Below are 19,243 nucleotides of genomic sequence, written 5' to 3'. Positions count from 1 at the left end.
TTAATTTGTGCTCTATACACGCGATCCATTTCATGCATAACGTAATGGACAGTAATCTTGAGAGAAAACGAAATCGAAATTATAATCGTGCACTTTCATTTACATAATACTATACCTGTAGAATACTAATTTTTCGCTCGATTCACAATTAGTAATTTATACAGTAATAATTAAAATTAATAAAAACAAATTTAAAATGTTCCTGTGGTTGTGTACCTTTAACGCTGGCAGCATTTCCTCACTGTATTGCGATACTTATTCTTTGAGCGAGGAAGCCTTTGTAATTCTAATATTATTTGACTCTCAAAAATTAATTTAAAAGTAATTTCCAATCTAAATGAATGTCGTAATTTACAAAAACGTGGTATGAAATAAATTCATGTATAAGGCTTATGGTTAATAAAAACGTGTATGACTTTACTTAAAGATTTTTATTCAGCTTTAGAATTTGACCACATACCTTTATTTGTTTAGGAAATTAGGAGTTCATATCTTTGTGGCACTATAATTGTCGAATTTATGCGTGTAGGGCTAATGACAGATAATATATGAATTAAAAATCAGTTATCTCTTTAAGTACATATAAAATAAAAATTTTATAACTCCCAAGCTTTTGTCGCTCGTTAATTAATCTTTATTTTATCTGTATGCAAATATGCAGACTAATAATAAACATGTTCAAGGGATATGTATCCTAGTGTATATAATAGTTTTAAGTGTCAATTTCTTTGAATCTTTTTGTAATTAAAAGTATTTTTAAATAATGTGCAATACGTATATGTATGTCTGTAAATATTAAGTAGCTTATTAGATAATTTTAATGTTTTGATTCCCTGTATCAAATAAAAAATACTAGCCATAAAAGTAAATTACGACTTTGACAATTGACAGCTCCGATATGGATAGCAGTTGAACACTTTAAAAAAATGTCTGGCATCCGAATACCTTTTGGATTCGTTAGCTAAAAATTAGCACATTCCAATTTTGAAATTATCACCGGTTCTGTGCAGTTCGGGACCATAAATTTATTCAGTTACATCATTAACAATCGCGTGACTATGAACCATAAGGGAACGTGTCCCCCGGGTGTTTACGACTATTTAAGCTTCGCTAGACCAATTTATTGAAGAGCCTTCACTCACGTAGAGACTATAGATTCATTAAATGGCATGAGATAAGAGCCAATTTTCATATTATAAACTTATTCTGAGCAATTATAGAAATAAAAATGCTTTGTTGCGAGGTGTAAAGTTGCGAGTTTATCAAATGATATTGAAATATCTAACATTAGACACCATTGAAATATCCTATGTTCTTTTATTTCGACGATGTATCATCTATTAAGCAAAAAATGAGCTTGGTTTCGGGCATTAATAATCTTAAATAAAAAATGTCGAAACTCAAAAACGCCGTAGACAATCCTACTCGCGCAATGACGCGGTAACCATAGCAACGCAAAGAATTCAATATGGCGGTTGTACGTTATCAGGTTACTGAAGATTGAGCCAGTACCGCTACTGATTTTAAAGGCTTCTAATGTGGGCGCTTGTGAAGAGCGTTGGTAATTCTTGCTTCTTTGACGTCAATCGACACGAGGGATAGGCGTAATAATGGCAACTTGATATCTTGTCCTTTATTTCCTACGATGCTGTGTTTTTATCGATAAAGATATTTAGTTTTTATAACCGTATTTGTCCGTTAATTATGTTCCAAAATACATATTAACATTTGACTTAATTAAATATGTCTCATTTTTATTATGAGACGACATTATCATTATATTACTAGGTCTTAGAGTCCACAATATGTGTGGTATTGAAATATTCCAAGTACCAACTGTAGTGTGCTGCCAAGCTCGCCACTGATTTTTCATTGTATACTTTATATAGAGGACATTATAATTGAATGAGAATATAACTTTAATATAATAAACCGTTTGTCCATTCAAATGACATTACCATAAGCGTAACGATTAAAATTCACTCATTATCCGTATTAGGGGACAATTCACAATCTTGCAAGGGGTAATTAAGATTTTCGAATTTGTTAAAAAATATTCATATGCCTTTTTTAAGTATAAATGTCAAATATTGTTATTATAAACTAAATTGCTGTTTGTAACTAATTCGACCTTTAAATTATATGCATTTTTTATATTTAAAGAAATGATTTTGAAATTTCTATGTTAAATACTATTATTTCTATTTTTGTTAAATTACTAGCTAATTTTGTAAGCGGTCCAGTAGTTTTTGAGATTATATTACACGATATAAACGTTTAGCTTATGCACTACACTACTTGTTACCTACAGAATTACATCGTAATGAATGGCATAGCTGTCCAATCTGACTTCGTTTGTTGATTTTCCCATGTTCGGATAAATGTTGGTGCATCCTCCTCATTCCAATCGGAAGGCTTCAGATGTTAATTCATTGGATAGCATCAAAGCAAGCTCACATTCGCAACAATTGTATAACATTAAGGTTCGATTCCGCAGAAGGCACACGTACGGCCTATCTTGATCGCTTTGTGATATCAGAATCTAATCTCTACATTGTAACTTATAATTTACAACGTTCAAATGGACTATTATAACCCTATTGAGAAATGTAATGAACTCTTAAACGGTAATGCAAAACTGTTAACTTACATGAGTTTAAGACTTTTAGGTGTAAATAATAAAGCCAGTTTGACAATTGTTTAAAACCAAATAATAATCCAAGAGTTACTACCTGTTATGCCCGCGCCTATCTATCTGATCCGGACAAGCTCATTTTGCGTTCTTAACGTAGTTAGGACTAGTATAACCATGATGCAATCTATAGATTAATAGATAAGGTGACAGAACAAGATCGACTTGCATTCCTATTTTTTCTCAAGGAAAAAGAATAGTTAAAGGAACGAGAACGTATGTTTTCACAGAAGTAACTAACCCTTCTGACTGCGGAAACATCTAAGAACTATTAGTACATATTAGGGTTTGAGATACATAATCTACTAATAATATAGGCCAGAACGCCGTTCGCAGTAATCTAATGAAACCATACAAATACAAATCACGTACAATTCAAAAGTATGTAGGAGCAATGACCCAATGACAAAAAAGGGAATATACATATTTGCGGAATTTATTATCAAGGTCTGAGAATTTAAAGACCGAACAGAAAACACTCTTTAAAATCTATTTTTTTTTATAGAACCGAATCAATAACACTGGAAGATAAAACGGAATAAAGATAGAACAGATATTAATCTGTAATAATTGTCTAACCTTTCGGGAAAACAAAACAAAGTTATTAACCTCGCGTTGTCGTAAATTATAAGATCAAATAATAACACACTATTTATATAGCAATAAAATAGCACTAGGAAATTGCTTAATACTTGACTGTCGTTCTAATACAAGTCCGGCCGCCAAAAGCTTATTGGCTGAAGCGCCCGGGGCTCCGTACACTGTTTAAATTTCAATTTAGATCGCAATTTGCGATGCGCTCCAACCTGCGCCGAAACTCGCATCACTTCGCGAGATAGATTTATATCCCTCACTTATGACTATGTTTCATATATTAAAACGAATTATCCGTAAGTTATTACCTGGCGGATCCGACCGATAAGCTTTAATGAAAATCGGAAGGTTTTTTAACAAATTCACGTCCCGGGCGGTTGGAGATAAAAGAAATTGATCTGTCTCACTGACTAATTGTCGAGGCTTGTTTATCGGAACCGCTCGCGAACAATGTTTAAAGATTGTTGATAATTCTGCTTCAACTAACCAAAGGTACGTGGAAAATATTATATTCACACACCGTTAAATTGTAATAAAGCAATATTGGCTTACCGTTTACTTTAAAATATCGAATCAGTTCATTTCTATTTAAATATTATATTAAGGAATTATATTTGTTCAGAATTTCGTTCGTTCGTTTCTAAATTCGTTCAATGCCCCTGAGGCAATTTATAAACAATTACTTAAACTCTAGGAAGCTCACAAACAATTACTACATGTGCCTCGAAAACTTGCCTGACATTTCCCTGACATTTTCAGCGACAAGCAGACATAATCGCTCGACACGATACTAACTTTCACATCTGAAGATACATAATGAACCATATCGTATATGTAGGCTAATGTCAGAGTTTCCAAAACTTTTAAAGTAAATAGCGTGTAATAAAACCTACAATTTCGAAATGACTCTATCCGTCTGATACAGTTATGATTAATACGTAGTCCAAAGCCTTTAATGTAACATCGGAAGCTGTAATCACCGACACGTAGAGAAAGTCCCTCTACATTTTATTTCTTCTAAATTATAGCTACATATTCCACTTTAATGTTAGTAAAGCATTCATATTGTACTTACGCGTTGGATTTGAAGAATGCACTTAGTAGAGTAATTTATCAATTTTGTTTGAAAACTTGTTAGAATTTTTATAATTGTATTTTTGTAAACGTAAAATTGTGTTGTTATTTGACATTGCAATTTAACGTAAAACTATTTTTTTATTTTTTTTTATTATTTTTGACTATAATTTACCTTTAAAATACAGCTGCCAACTGCTTCATTCTCCGGCACGGTGACATTGTAGAAAGACTGGTCGAAGATCGGCTCATTGTCATTCACATCCAGAACAGTTACTAGGAGAGTCGCGGTGGAGGATAAGGGGGGACTACCACGATCACTCGCCACCACCGTCAAACTAGGCATGGGGTTTGTCTCGCAATCAACACGAGACCGAGTAGTAACGAGACCAGAACGCTCATCAATGGAAAACCAATCAGATTGAGCAGTGGGAAGCAAAGAGTAACGAATATCCGAATTTTCATCTTCGTCAACATCACTCGCAGATACTTGAATGACCGGAGTACCAGGAGTTGCAGCTTCAGGTACACTAGTTCTGTAAACGCTCTCCAAAAATGCTGGAGGGTTATCATTTACATCAGTCACCCGTAGATTGATTATACGCGAAGCGTGTAACGGGGGCGAGCCTTTATCAGTTGCAACTACATTCAGTGTGTACGACGACTGCGATTCTCGATCTAACGGTAAAGCAACTACCACTAAGTATATGATATTATCATGCGTTCGCAAATCGAAATGTCCATCGCCACCGCTTAATGTTACGTTAACATTTGAATATTCCGTCTTAGAATCTGGGTCGTGAACAGATATTCGGGCAACAAACTCATCCAGCTGCGCCGCCTCTGAAATTTTTGGTGTAGCATCGTCACTCAAAAATATTACGTCTATTGTCGGCTGATTATCATTCACATCTGTAACACGTATGGATACAAATGCGGTCGTTTCTAAAGGCTGCGCGCCTTTATCTCTAGCAACAACAACTAATTCATGCAACTCTTTGGTCTCGAAGTCTAAAGCTTTATTTACAGTAATTTCTCCTGTATCTGGATCTATTCTAAACATATTTTCTTTGTCGCTTTGTCTGCGGTTGATAGAATACTCAATGAGTCCGTTTTCAGCCGCGTCAGAGTCTATTGCAAATACTTTTAACACAGCTGTTCCTACTGTAGCGTTTTCGGGGATCATAGCCGAATAAGCACTTTCAGCGAATACTGGGGGATTGTCATTTACATCTAGAATTGTAATATTTACAGTCATCGTCCCTCTTAATGGTGGAGTACCCCCATCTAAAGCTTCTATAACTAATTTATAGTGATCTGTAGTTTCTCTATCAAGAAAACCGTTGATTTGCAGATCCAAATACAAAACACCATCACGTTCTCTATGCGATGATAGTCTGAACGCGTTATCTGTATTACCAGAAACTATATTATACCGTTGGGTATTAAAAATACCTAGGTCCTGATCCTTAGCAGGATTAAGTTTTCTTTTCACGTCTCTGGGTGTGTTTTCAGAGAACTCAACGTTCATGATAGCGGTTGGGAATGTAGGCGCGTTATCGTTTTCATCGGAGACGCGGACGACTACGCGGATATTATCACCGCTCGCGGGGATAGCGACTAGAGCGTAATGGTCCCTATTCTCTCTATCTAATGGCACTCGTGTCCGTATTTCACCAGTGTGGGGGTCTATTTTAAGGTCGTCATTTACTGCACTACCCGGGACGGGGACTATCGTGTATGGTGGGGCGGCATCGGGAAGCTCATCACCCAGATGGCCAACTAGAGTACCGGCGCGAGCGTTCTCTCTGACGGTGAATTCGCGAACATGTTCAGCGGCCGCCGAAGCGACCAACAGATAGACAAGTGCGCGCAACATCGCGCGACTTTTGCTCTCACCGCTCACACATCGTCACGAGCACCTGCAAAAAATTAAACAAATAAATTGAGATGTTTTGATAAAGCTTATTTATTTGAAAACAAAATAGAGCATGGCCATGGTGTTGCCTTTTATTGACGTCCGTTTTGTATTCCAAAAAGTTAAACTAGAGTAATTACAATAAAATAGACCTTTATTTACAGACAGGTATTACATTTGCTTAATCTTAAATATCGATGTTCCTGTCTGTACGCCTACAGTTGGCTAAGTCCAATTGGCGATTATGTTCCGGGCAACTCAGTGTTTTTTGGAGTAAAATATAGAATTTCCAAGGTCCGGCCTTTTAAACCAGATTAGCGCGTTATAAACCTAGTTTAATTTATAGTCTTAAGTAGCGCATAAAAGTAAAGTGAAGGGTACTTCATTATAATTTAAAGCTTTCACAGTCCACTCCAGTTTACTTGGTATATAATTAAACTAAACCCGGTAATATTTGCTTCTTGTTTTAGTTTGCGTTTTGAATCATACACTTCGATAAATCTGGTAAATAAAAGATGTTATAGTAATAAGTGATGAACCTCATTAGCAATTGACCAGATAATTAAATACAAATCACACGAAATTAGAATTCTTCACATCTCTATGAAAATCGCCGGCTGCAATTAGTGAATCCGCTTAGACCGGTTTAATAATGGAAAATGCGGGACTGATGTGGAATGGCTGAATTAAAACAGACTAAAATAATATTTAAATGTAAAATATGTGTAAGCAGGGTCAGTGCCTGTGGCTACTGCGGTGCGACTCCCATCGTAGATTCAATCCCTGGCTGTGAACTAATGGGCTTTATTTCTATGTTCGCTTTAACATGGGCTCGAACGGTGTAGGAAAACATCGTGAGGAAACGGGCTTGCCTTAGACCCAAAAAGTCGATGGCGCGTGTCAGGCACAGGAGGTGCTGATCGCCTATATATATATATATATATATGTATAGTATAAATGTATTCAAAATTGCTTTAATCAAATAATTAATATAACACAACATAGTTTAAGTATCCAAGGCCGCATAACAACATTTAAACAATTTGTACGTATTGAAATTATCTCCTAATCTACGGCGATAAAACCCATTCTCAGAGTCTTGGCATTTGCGGCTACTTCGAATAAGCAAATTCAACAGTAAAATAGGATTAATTAATTTTTATGTTATTTGCTGGAGCAATAACCAATCCAAAAGCCATTCAAACCATTTCAAAAGCCTTTCAAATCGTTAAATTCCACGTAGAGTATTCCTAAATATTCAGACTCAATCTTCAATACAGTAAAAATATTGTTTTACATATGTAAGCCTATAGTTCGTTTGGCTACAGATTTCTGGATTTATTTTAATTTATTGTGAAATTATCTAACTGTATTTTTATTAAAATACAAAGGTATGTATGTATACTATTTAATGTTATCTTTCCCAAAACTGTTTTAACTATACTTAGTAGTAGTTATTTTGTGAAAAGACTCACCACCGAAACTTAAAGTGAATATTTTTTATCTTGTTTTCAATGCTTCAGCTAACCCTCAAACGTATTCTATTGTACTAAATGTAAATTGTATGCTACTGTAATTATCGTGGATGTTAAATCTTGTTAACAATTATTTCATTTTTTTTACAATTTTTAATTTCCACCGAGCAATCTAAATGAATCTAATTAACGGCTAAAATATGTTCTTTTATATTATAGTTCTGACAACAAAAACGCGGAAGATAAATCTATAGATAAGTGAATAGTATTATTATTATATTAGTATGTATTATATTTTGTGTAACACTTCAATTTAATGCAGACATTACATGGTATTTTCTCATACAGTTTGTATGCGATCACCGCAGTCTTTTATGTAAAAAAAATTATAATTAATGCCTTATCATTAAAACTACAACTTAACAATAGGCTACACAAACATATCTTTATGTCCGTCTGTTCGGGCCGTTTTATATTTAAAGTCTTTTGTTAAAACTCAGGTAGCTTCGTGAAATGCGCAAACGCACACGTAACGAGTGGAGTTATTAGAATTTTAGAAACGATTGTTTCAGTAAATATTTATTTTAACTATATTGCAACATAGTTCCAGTTGGTTTACGCATCGAGAATTTGCATACTCTATAGTGTTAAGTAAAAGAATATTCCCATTATTAAAAGTAGTCAGTCATAAATCCTAGAAATTGCGGTGAGGTGCTCACCTAGAGGTGAGTATCTAATATAATTTTTCTTGGAGCGTTCGATTTTAATTAAGTCTTGTTATTGTTTTTCAAAGCCAAATCCTTAAATTATTTGAATTAGGCCTATTAAAAAGGCACTTTTGAAAGTCAAAATTACAAGATTAAAATATTTAAACAAATGAGACTAGTGGTCCTTCCAAAAGATTCATATGGAGAAGAATTGGTAAGAAACTCCATACTTACTATTTTAAACTAGTTTTTACATTATTTTGTATGTATTTATTATATAAAGACCATGTACCTATTTAAATAATCTTCTATACTTAAATAAAATAGGCGCATGGTGTTATAAAAATACAATTCAGCATATAACTATATTATTATATAAATAGTGCATCATACTTTTGCCGTGAAGATGCGATTGATGCGAGATCCAAGTAGCTGCATTGCCAGCAGCGCCGCAAAATGGACGGCGAAATGGCCAAGTCTCAATTTGAATCGCTGCCCCGGTAGATAAAGTAAGCATTCAGTATTGTCTTTTGTTACCATAGCTTTTACACATCTCTCAACTCGACCGTCATCTTTTAGTCGATACCAACTCCGGGGAAATAAATACAGATAGCACAACTTTCTCTACAGCTGTGATACTTTTGCAAGCATTTGCTTCGAGAAAGCATAATTTAGAAATGTCAAACTATTGATTGATTAATAGTACATATAATTTCTGTCCTTTTTTCTTTAAAAAATCTACTTTTTTTAAAGATATTTCTCCAAACTCCAGTTTCATAATATTGTTTCATTAAAGAACGCGGTCACTTTTTCACATTTCGCCCAAAAATGCAATAACAAGTCTTAATATTCACATATCTTGAATACGCGTTATTCTAGATAATAAAATACATTTTTTATTGCAAGCGGTCTGTATCAGAGGCAGGCATTTAAACAGAATTAATGTACTCGCGATTTCTACACGTATGAATAAAAAATGTTATCCAAGTTAAGTGTATTATCAGAATATTTTAAGGAAATTTCAAAAGGGTGAGTAGGTATTATTTTTATTATTACTTTTCTCTTTTTTTAAACTAATATAGAGGGCAGATTCTGTATTATGTTTCTTAAATATATATATACTTAATAGAACGCTATATATATATATATCTCTCTCTCTCTGAGTAGCGTAGGCTTCAATTATTTTCGAAATACTCCGACCCAATTCGGCTAAGGGGCAAGAAAAGAGCATATCAATTATTAAAAGGCAATCTGAGGGTCGATAGGCAGTTTGCATATAATAAATGTCTAGTCATGCGAAACCGGGCGGACGCTAGTATGGTGTAAAGATTTCTTAATGCTTAATATCGTAAAAGATTTTAATTCGGTTTTGGATAGCTAAGTATAATTACAATCATATTACTAATGACTTAAAAATTCATATTTTTATATTCCTACGTACATTATTATTACGTCATTTTTTATCATATCATGTTTCTCATTATGTTGGACCATTCCATTAAATTTGCTGTTCCATTTGTTGTATTTTTAATGTGTTAGTAAAATTATAAATAAATATAAATCACTCCTCACTGGTTCCACTTGTCGAAAGCCCAAAATAAAATACATCTCATTAAATGTTATAAATATTGCACGAAATATTTTAGGATAAGCCGCCGAATTTACCAGTAGTAGTCTTAATTTATATTTAAAATGACAAGCGTAAACTCAGTTTTTAACACATTTATGTTATTCAGATAAAAACATTTTGTTTTATCCTAATACTTTTATTGCGACTTTATTTGGAACTGTAATTTTTGGTCGCGATTCTAAACATCGTTTAGCTGAATATTATAACATCTACATTTAGAACAGTAATGGCCGAGTGTCTTCAGTCTGTGACTCTCATCCCTGAGGTCCTAGGTTCGATTCCCGGCTGTCAGGTACAGGAGACTGATCACCTAATTGCCTATTAGATTAAAAAATGTTCATGAAACAGATTCAGAAATCTGAGGCTCAGACCTTATGAAGTTGATTTAATGATTTTATTTATTTACATATAGAGTAAAAATATATTTAGTATAGAATCTATAATATTGTAATTGCATATAATTTTCAAAGCAATGTTGTCAAGTTATGCCTTGCGGGCCAAACTTTTCTTATAATTATTAACACATACGAAAAATTATAAGTGTAGCAAATTATCCAACGATCTAAAAACCGAGATATAATATCTTAGTAAAAATGTATCAAATTGCAGAAGTAAGCGTCGGCGATGGCCAAAAAGCCGCCGCGCTGAATTAGCTTCAAAAATGCACAAGCTGCGATCCCAACGTTCTCCATTCCTTCCCAAAGCATCAACTATACACGAATAAGTTATTGTGCGATTTCTGAACGATAATTTGACTGTCGTAGCCTACCATTTAATCAATGTTAAATGAACGCTTTTAAATTCTAGCTAAACTTAAATTAAATTTATGGTTTTCGAATTTTTCTATTCGTTTTAAAAACCCGACTCAAAAAATTCTATGGCATTTTGAAATGTCTAGGATATAAAAAACAAATACTTAGATACATCATTAACGTTTTAAAAGCTTTTGTTATTATGTCTGTTTTCTACGATTGTGTGTACTACTAACAACGTGGAAATGTTGAATTCGATTAATAATGGTTTTGGCTTGGAATGTTGGGCAAAGACGGAAGCAATAATGCGTATGCCTCGGTTGGGTTTAACCATATTTAAAACATGTAGTTTAGATTTGAAAATCGAATCATAATGTGGAATATAAGTTTACCATAAAAACGTATTCACAAAGAGTCTTAAATAAAAGTATAGTCAACGGATAGACTCGAATAGCCTACTTTGCATTCAATATGATTGTTATCAATCGACGCTTTGTACTCGTACAAACCAACGCCTGAAGCCATTTCTTCAACACATAAAATAACTTTACAATTTTTTCAATAACACACAAAGCACGTTTTTAAGTATTCGATAAACTACTTTGGTGAAATCAAAATGGCGCGTAGGTGTTTATTTTCGTTAAATTCGTGTTATTTCTTTATTAAATGGTGTAAATTTTGTTTCTTTACTCTGCTGTAATTTACGAGAAAGAAATACAATCTTTCGGCGATTTTTCGCCGATAAAGTGGATATATTGTACAGTCTTGATGATTATTTTGTACCTTTCGAAGAGTAATGGTGACAGATTACAAGAAATACGTAATTAATGATTGAAGAGTGATCATTTCACTGGCATTACTTTTTATAACTTGTCAATATAAACATTGTATTTTACCTAATAATATGCATAATCTGTATATACTATAGATAGAGAAGAAAAATGTTAGCGAAAATATAAATATTTATCCGCCGGCACTAATATTGGTAAAAACTTTTGACGTTTCCTTAAGTATCGAATACTGTATTACAATTATTATTATTTCTCTTTTTCTCTATACTCCATGTTTACTATGTCTCTGGTATGCGATACCTGAATAATATTGTTCGACAACTGATTAAGAGATAAATGCACCTTAATTTTATTAAATAAAATATACTTTAATAAAATTTGTTACGGTATTTTTTAGTATATCAGAGATGTGTAAATTTCAACAATTAGTATCATGCTGAAAGACCGTTAATTTGACAACATAATTTTTTATAATGACATTTATTTATTTCTTGATTGACAGTTAATAGTATATTTTATGTAAAGATAACCACAAAAAGTAATTTTGACTTTAGCTAGTAGTTTTAGTCATTAAACAGTAAAAGTTTATTATATACTCTATAGACAGGAATAGCGGAATTTGGAGGAGGCCTTTGCCAAAAAAGGCCACACTTCTATAAATAATTTATATTATATACACTCCACAACTTTTTGTTTGTCCATGCGTATTTTTTCATAATATCAAATGTCAACTCAACCTATAATGAATCGCATTGCATAATTACAATCGCTATTAATGTAGTAACAAGAAATCTAACATCCGATTGTGTTCTAATGATTTCCATGTATATCGTATACCGTTTGTAAAAACTAGACTCTTGCTTCGACGTCGGAGATAATTAAAAATGTCAATTACAGTTAAGTTGTCAAGTCTAGCGACCACGGTACAGTTTTGTTGTCGTCTATCCTGTGTACTTATTTAAATAGTTATTGAAATTTGTGTTTCGGCATTATTCTTGATGCAAAAATTTACTTTATTTATTAAGAAGTTACATGCAAAATTATGGAAAATGTCTGCTACGCTTGCTTTGACTAACTTGATCAACTTCTGTAGTACATTTTATCACCGTTATTCATCACCTGATTATAATGACTGATGCTCTTATTATCGTAACCACGAAAATATAAATTGTTAACTTAGTTAAAAGATAATAGATCTCTTTTGAATAATAAAATTTTCTATTTGATGAGAAAATAAGGTTTTTACCTATTAAAGTTACCTATTCCTTCCTCTGCAAGAAAGGAAACTACAAAATAGCATTTGATTATCTTAATTTAATTTCACATTGAGTTTAACTAATTAGTAGAGTAATTCAAGATTAGAAATATGCTATCTTTGTCTATAAAGGCTAATGGGAAGTGCTAAATAGACAATGGCAGGTGCAAATACCAGTGAGTTCTAGTACATAGATTTGTAGTACGATCGGACGAGTTTATTTTTTTCAATTAAAACTGTGCTCCGTATTTGTGTCTTTTCTGTAGGAAAACGATAGATCCGATTTAGATAGGGTAGGGTAGAGAATTGTAAATATCTAGTTGGAAAGGGGTAATTATAGGATTAGGAATATGACTACCTATGCTATATACTATGAATATGTATATCTTCAGAACACGTAACTTTTTCCTATTTTATATTCGAAATGCAATTTCTTAAGAACTTGAAAGCCAATACTTTTAACCTTTGATTGTTTTTTATTTTTAAAATCCCGTGGGCGCTTTAGTTACTTTTCGTTGATTAGAGATTTAATCGTTTTTCGTTAAAGCCTCAATAAAGGCACGAACATTTTAAGTATTTAATTTTACTTGTAGAGACAATGAAATTAATTCCTTTTCGATTTTTAGTACGAAGATTGATATTAAAAACAGATTATAAAATCGATTTTATATACTGGTTTATATTCTCTTCACGTTTCTCTAGGTTATTTTATTTTCTACGCTATCTACGTATATGTCCGTTAAAGTTGCATACGGCGTATTTTTTTTGTATAACAAAATTTTAATAAACTTGGCTCAAATGAAGGTCCCGAAAGTCATCTTTTTACTACTCAGAATAAGTATCCGACTTTTTATCTAAACCAGTCCACGCGACAAATAACCTACACAGCCTGCGACGTCAATGTTATAAGTGTTCGAAATTTATAAAATTTTCAATTAACTTCTATTTTATACATGTTTTTGTTTGATTGGTGTTTACTGGACTTGACCAACAAGTAACTTTTCCTTCAAAATCGCGGAGTATTTGATAAACGTCGCCTAAAATATCTACGCAGGCTTACGGTCTTAAAGCGAGTCCACCATAGCAACTTAGTCAAAACTCGAACCTACCTCCAGAATCCTTAGCACAACACAACATCAACCATAATCAATTTCGTTTCTATTTTACTTTAAACAAGAGATTGCACACACTAAACACTTCACTGCAATCCGATGTAAACACAATTTACAAGAATCTAAATAACATTTGACTTTCGGCACCAGTTTTCACTAAAACGTGTTTTTTGTGACAGCGCGCGTACACTAACACGAACGCGACGAAACTTCAGAAGGCACTGTCGAGAGCCGGCCGTGTGCGCCAACAACTCCTTCGAGAGAAACGCGCTTGCATCAATACAAAGAGCTGAATAATCGTTTCAAGGAAAATGCAAGGGTTGCTCAGCACATTCTTTCCTCTTAACAAACCGCATAATTTTGTTCTCTCCAATGTGGGAAAATATTCAAGCATAATTTTAAATTTTACGAAAAACTTAACAAAACTATATTTGGATATTATATATCAATTCATGTAAAATAATAACTCTATATTACAAATATACTTTATTAATTTAAAATTTTAAAGACAGTCATTCGTTTTACGCTTTCTTGGCTTTTATTTCGCTGCGGAACATAGTGCTTAAAGCGCTTTATTGGTCTCTGACGAGCGGCCGACGCGTTCTGCCTCCCCCTCTCTCATAACAGGTTGCTCGCATACCGTTTTGAGCGCCAATTTCGTGCCTCCCTGGATAGGGACGCCGACTTGATCCGTGGATAACGTTATGATAACACCACTAAAATATTTTTACTCTGTACACAGCCATAAGTCTTTAGTCTCTATTTTAAACAACCATTCATATCTACCAATGCCTTTGATACGGTTACATTTTTTATTTTCTTAATTAAAATTTAAAACCCCAAAATTTATTTTGTAACCAAACGGGTCACGAATTTTGCTTCTCTAGGATCTGCTCAACTTCCGGAAAATAATAAGCGGTTGCTTGAGATGATACATTATAAACCCTTTAGGTTGAACTTATTTTTATTTTCATATTAGTTGTGTCATATAATTTGCAGCATGATTAGTATAAGTCATTAAAAATATTTCATTAGTTTTCTTTTAGATATGTTATGTAATTATAAAATCAAATGACTTCAAAAGTAAATTAATGTTATCGCAAACAGAATTATACTTTTTTAACCACTCTTTCATCTCTTACTGTATAAATAGGTGTACGCTATAATAAAAAGAGGTCGATTATTACAACGATCAATCCTGTACCGGCTGTGTATATGTAATTCAATTGATCTTAAACTGTTTCATAGTTTAGATCTGATGTTTAGTTTCGAAAGATATAAAAAAGGTTTATCAAAATGTTGTGTGTCTTAATAAACAACTAAATCTGCCCTCTAACCGTCTGCCGTCCTAAAATATATAGATTTATAGATAACTATGTTAAAAACTATAATAAAAAAATCAATTTAAACCCGTACATTGTAGTTTTTGAGCCAAAAAATCAGAGAGAAGCTATCGAAAGTTTTTCAAACGTTTTACACCGCTTATGCGACTGATCTTAGCGATGCTTTGCTCTTTATTCGATATTTATGTTGCCAATGGCTAGCGTTATTGAAATAATTTTTGAATCGGCTCATCAGTTTCTGAGTTTATCCATTACAAACACACAAATCTGTACTCGTTGTAGTTTAATAGTACGCAAGAAAGATAATAATGCCTCACGTGGTTCTCTTTATTTATTTATTAATAATGACTCTTACAGCTAAACATATCTATTATCTATATTATAAAAGATACATTGATAAACAAAATATAAGATAAAAAAACTGAAATTAAACAAACTATAGCTTAATAATTAAAAGAGCAAAACTGTTACTACTGCTGAATAAAGACAAAGAGTTCCCGCTTCTTAAAATATTTCTTTGGTAAGGTGAAAAATGTCTAATCTTCATAAATATGCGAATTACACAGATAATTCGTATTCGTACGAGGCACATAGAAAAATTTACTTTTAACTATTTAAATATTGAGCGACTCCAAAATTTGTGATATACATATTATATATCATATATACAGATACGTACGTCTGCAATCTAAATTTAAAATGAAATATCGCAAAACTACTGCTTCCGTTAAATGCAGTTAATAAGAATATTAAAAGCCTTTATTTCTGTAATTTTTATACTAGTACATAAAAAATGTAAAATACTAAAAAAATAATACTAAAATAAAAAATAAATACTAATAATTAATCGGCAAGCCAGTTGATTTTTGTTATACAGCTTGTCCTTGGAGATAGGCCTCCTCTAAAGGATTCCACTCTTCTCTGATTCTAGCTTTACGCATCCACATAGGGTCAGCTACTTCGCACAACATCTTCCCATCTTTTAATTTGTCTTCCTCGTTTTCTTTTGTCATAGCGAGGAAGCCATTCCGTCATAACGTGCCCTGTCCATTTCAATCTTTTACTAGAAGTAACAGCATTTTTAAACTTTGTCATGTGCTTTATTTCTTCTAATTTTACCCTATCATTGCATTAAATGCAATTATGAATAAAAAAATAAAATGTGAGAGATAGAGTCAGCAAAACTATTTGATAAAAAAATGTGTTTCCCATTTCCGTATCTGCACGAAAGTAAAATATAAAAACTAAGGTATGCTTAATATGTATATAGGTACTTAGCATTTAACTTTAAAACATGTTACCGATGGCAATAACAAATGTTTGCGTTATTAATAACGCGCAGATTTAGATGAAAACATTTTAGTTGTATTTAAATTAAAACTTTATATTATTAGGTAACTTTATTTTAAATTCTCTTCAATCGTTACCTCGTATCTAAGCTTCGTGGTCAGTAAGTATAAGTTTTTTATTACAGTGCACTTTTGAGTTTTGATGAATCTTTCCCTGGAACGGTCCATGTGGTTGGTGAACGGCCACTTGTTCTTTGGCCTTTTGTGGCATACCAACTACGATCAGTTTCTTTAAGTTATCATCGCCTCTGCACATTGTATGGCCGAAGTATGAGTGAATATGTTAGACAGACGTGTCATTTCATTTCAAAAGCTTCAATCCTTTGCTTTTTTTAGTGCCAGAATAGTCCAAGTTTCTACTACATACAGAAAAGAAGATAGGAAATACTAGAGCTATTATCAATCTGACTTTGGTTTTGATACAAATTGTTGCAAAAAGCTCTCATCTTGATCCATGCAGATGCGCCTTTTTATTTATTGTCTTGTACAAACGTTGATAATAAAAAAATTACAATACAATCAATGAAAATTTAAAGAAACACGTCTAATTGTACATCTAAACCATTCTCAATTTCAATTGAACCTTAAATCGGCCCAAATCCATAGGAGGTGTTAAATTTCAAACACTCGCTTAGGAGACACACAAAGATTATCGGTATTAAAACCATACAAATAACCAAAATAGTAAATAATCAAAAGGAATCATAAATTACTATTTTAATGAAACAAACTACGTTGCTACGTTCAAGAAACGAATTGGTGAGTAGTTTTTAAAACATTTGATGACCTCTATTACTTAATATTTTTATTGATTTAATTGAAGTAAATTTTGTAGGCTTTACCTAAGTAATGTGGGAATTCACCCGTATGGTAACAGTAGCTAATTTTGTTTAGCTGTTTATATCAATTCATTAAATATTTCTGAAACAAATTAACCGAACTTAATGTAATTATTATTTTTTATTTAATGAGAATAAGATATGAACTTTAAGTTATATTCCTACCCTATCAAATTTCACAACACAAGCCAATCAAGGCATGCATTACTTTTACAAAACACTCAAATAATAATCTCAACTTTATGGAGTGTATCTGATGGTTACTCCGCAATAAATTTAGCAATTTTATTGTCTACGCTTAATGTTGAACAAATTGCATATTCCCTAATGTCAACATTAAATTAATGCACGTGTATATGCTTATAAAAGGACGTGTACGCATGTTTGCAAACCCCAAACGTATACTTTGAAAAGTATAACGCCGACCTTGCTCCGTCCTCATCTTGAGAGAGGCGTTTGAACTGCGTCTATTTTATTTGCCATCTTTAAAAACTCTACCAATACATTCATAGATTATAGAAACTTCTCTATAATCTACCTGAGTAAAGTATCTATATAAGAGACTCTTATTAGACTTTTATTTAAGGAATGCGAAATATTCGAGATTACGGATATTTTACATATAAAATAAATTTAACAGTGCCCGATAGAATAACTTTTTTAATATGGATTGTATCACATATGTAATAAGAATAAATAAACTAAAACATTTAGTCAAATTAAATTAGAACGGAAAATATTTATGACAAACGAAAGTAGCCGAGTATCCGGCAAACTGTCGCCAAACTAACATTATCTCGTATCAAATTCTTATCATGGCTAACAAAGCTTCAACAGGTACAATTAGGTGCTATCAGGAATCAGCAAACCTACCATTACGGCCCTTTCTAATACAACTCCAGCAGGCCAAGGTAACATTAATAGCTTCAGTGTTTTAAAAGGCATTTTCCTGTAGCAAAATACTTATAATGCCTCAATTATGGCTAATAGACTTATGGGTGCTGTATTAGATCATAGATTTAGGTAACGCGCCATCTAGTTAATATTTTCCAAACTACTTTCTCAATAAAGTGCCTTGTAAATGCCCTCAATGTTTCGTCTTGGTAGATCTTCTCTTATATTAAGCTATTATATCTGTATAGTATTTTATTGATAATTCAGTTGCAAATCCAATATAAGTGGTGTTTGGCAGTATGAGCAGTGTTGGCCTAATGGCTTCAGCGTGCGACTCTCATCCCTGAGGTCGTAGCTTCGATCCCTATACATCAATTGACTTTCTTTTTATGTGCGCATTTAACATTCGCTGGAATGGTGAAGGAAAGCATCGTGAGGAAACCGGCTTGTCTGAGGCAAAAGTCAGGGAGGCGTGCGTCAGGCACAGAAGACTAATCACCTACTTGCCTATTAGAATAACAATTGATCATGAAACAGCTACAGACATCTGAGGCCTAAACCAAAAAAGGTTGTAGCGTCATTGATTAATTTTTATTTTATAAGTAGTGTTTGGAGGTACTTCATTCCCGCAACTGTTGCAGTGATATTTAATATAAGATAGGTACTAGGTTACTAGGTACTAGATAGAGTTAAGGTCTACCAAACATGATCTGGTTAAGCGTGCGATTCTTAACGCTGAACGCTGAAACCCCGGTTGCGTAAAATTTGTCTTTTACTGTATTGTATTTGCTTTTTACACATCTTACTCATGCATTTCA

General features: G+C 32.9%; 1 protein-coding gene across 2 annotated transcripts in view; it reads right to left on the bottom strand.

Moving 5' to 3' along the window:
- The window catches only part of LOC123707978 (protein dachsous), a 212,176-nt gene extending 198,025 nt beyond the window's left edge, over positions 1 to 14,151 (bottom strand). For both annotated transcript variants that reach the window (XM_045658365.1, XM_045658366.1), the window contains exons 1-2: positions 13,998 to 14,151; positions 4,536 to 6,282 (exon numbers count right to left, since the gene is read on the bottom strand). In XM_045658365.1, the coding sequence (XP_045514321.1) occupies positions 4,536 to 6,239 (1,704 nt within the window). In that variant the 5' untranslated portion in view covers positions 6,240 to 6,282; positions 13,998 to 14,151. The remainder of the gene's footprint in view (positions 1 to 4,535; positions 6,283 to 13,997) is intronic.
- Between the last annotated feature and the right edge of the window lie 5,092 nt (positions 14,152 to 19,243).

This window comes from Pieris brassicae, chromosome 4 (assembly GCF_905147105.1).
Source record: "Pieris brassicae chromosome 4, ilPieBrab1.1, whole genome shotgun sequence".
NCBI classification, from domain to species: domain Eukaryota; kingdom Metazoa; phylum Arthropoda; class Insecta; order Lepidoptera; family Pieridae; genus Pieris; species Pieris brassicae.
Note: the sequence above shows the minus strand (reverse complement) of the source record. Positions and strands in the feature narration are given on the sequence as shown.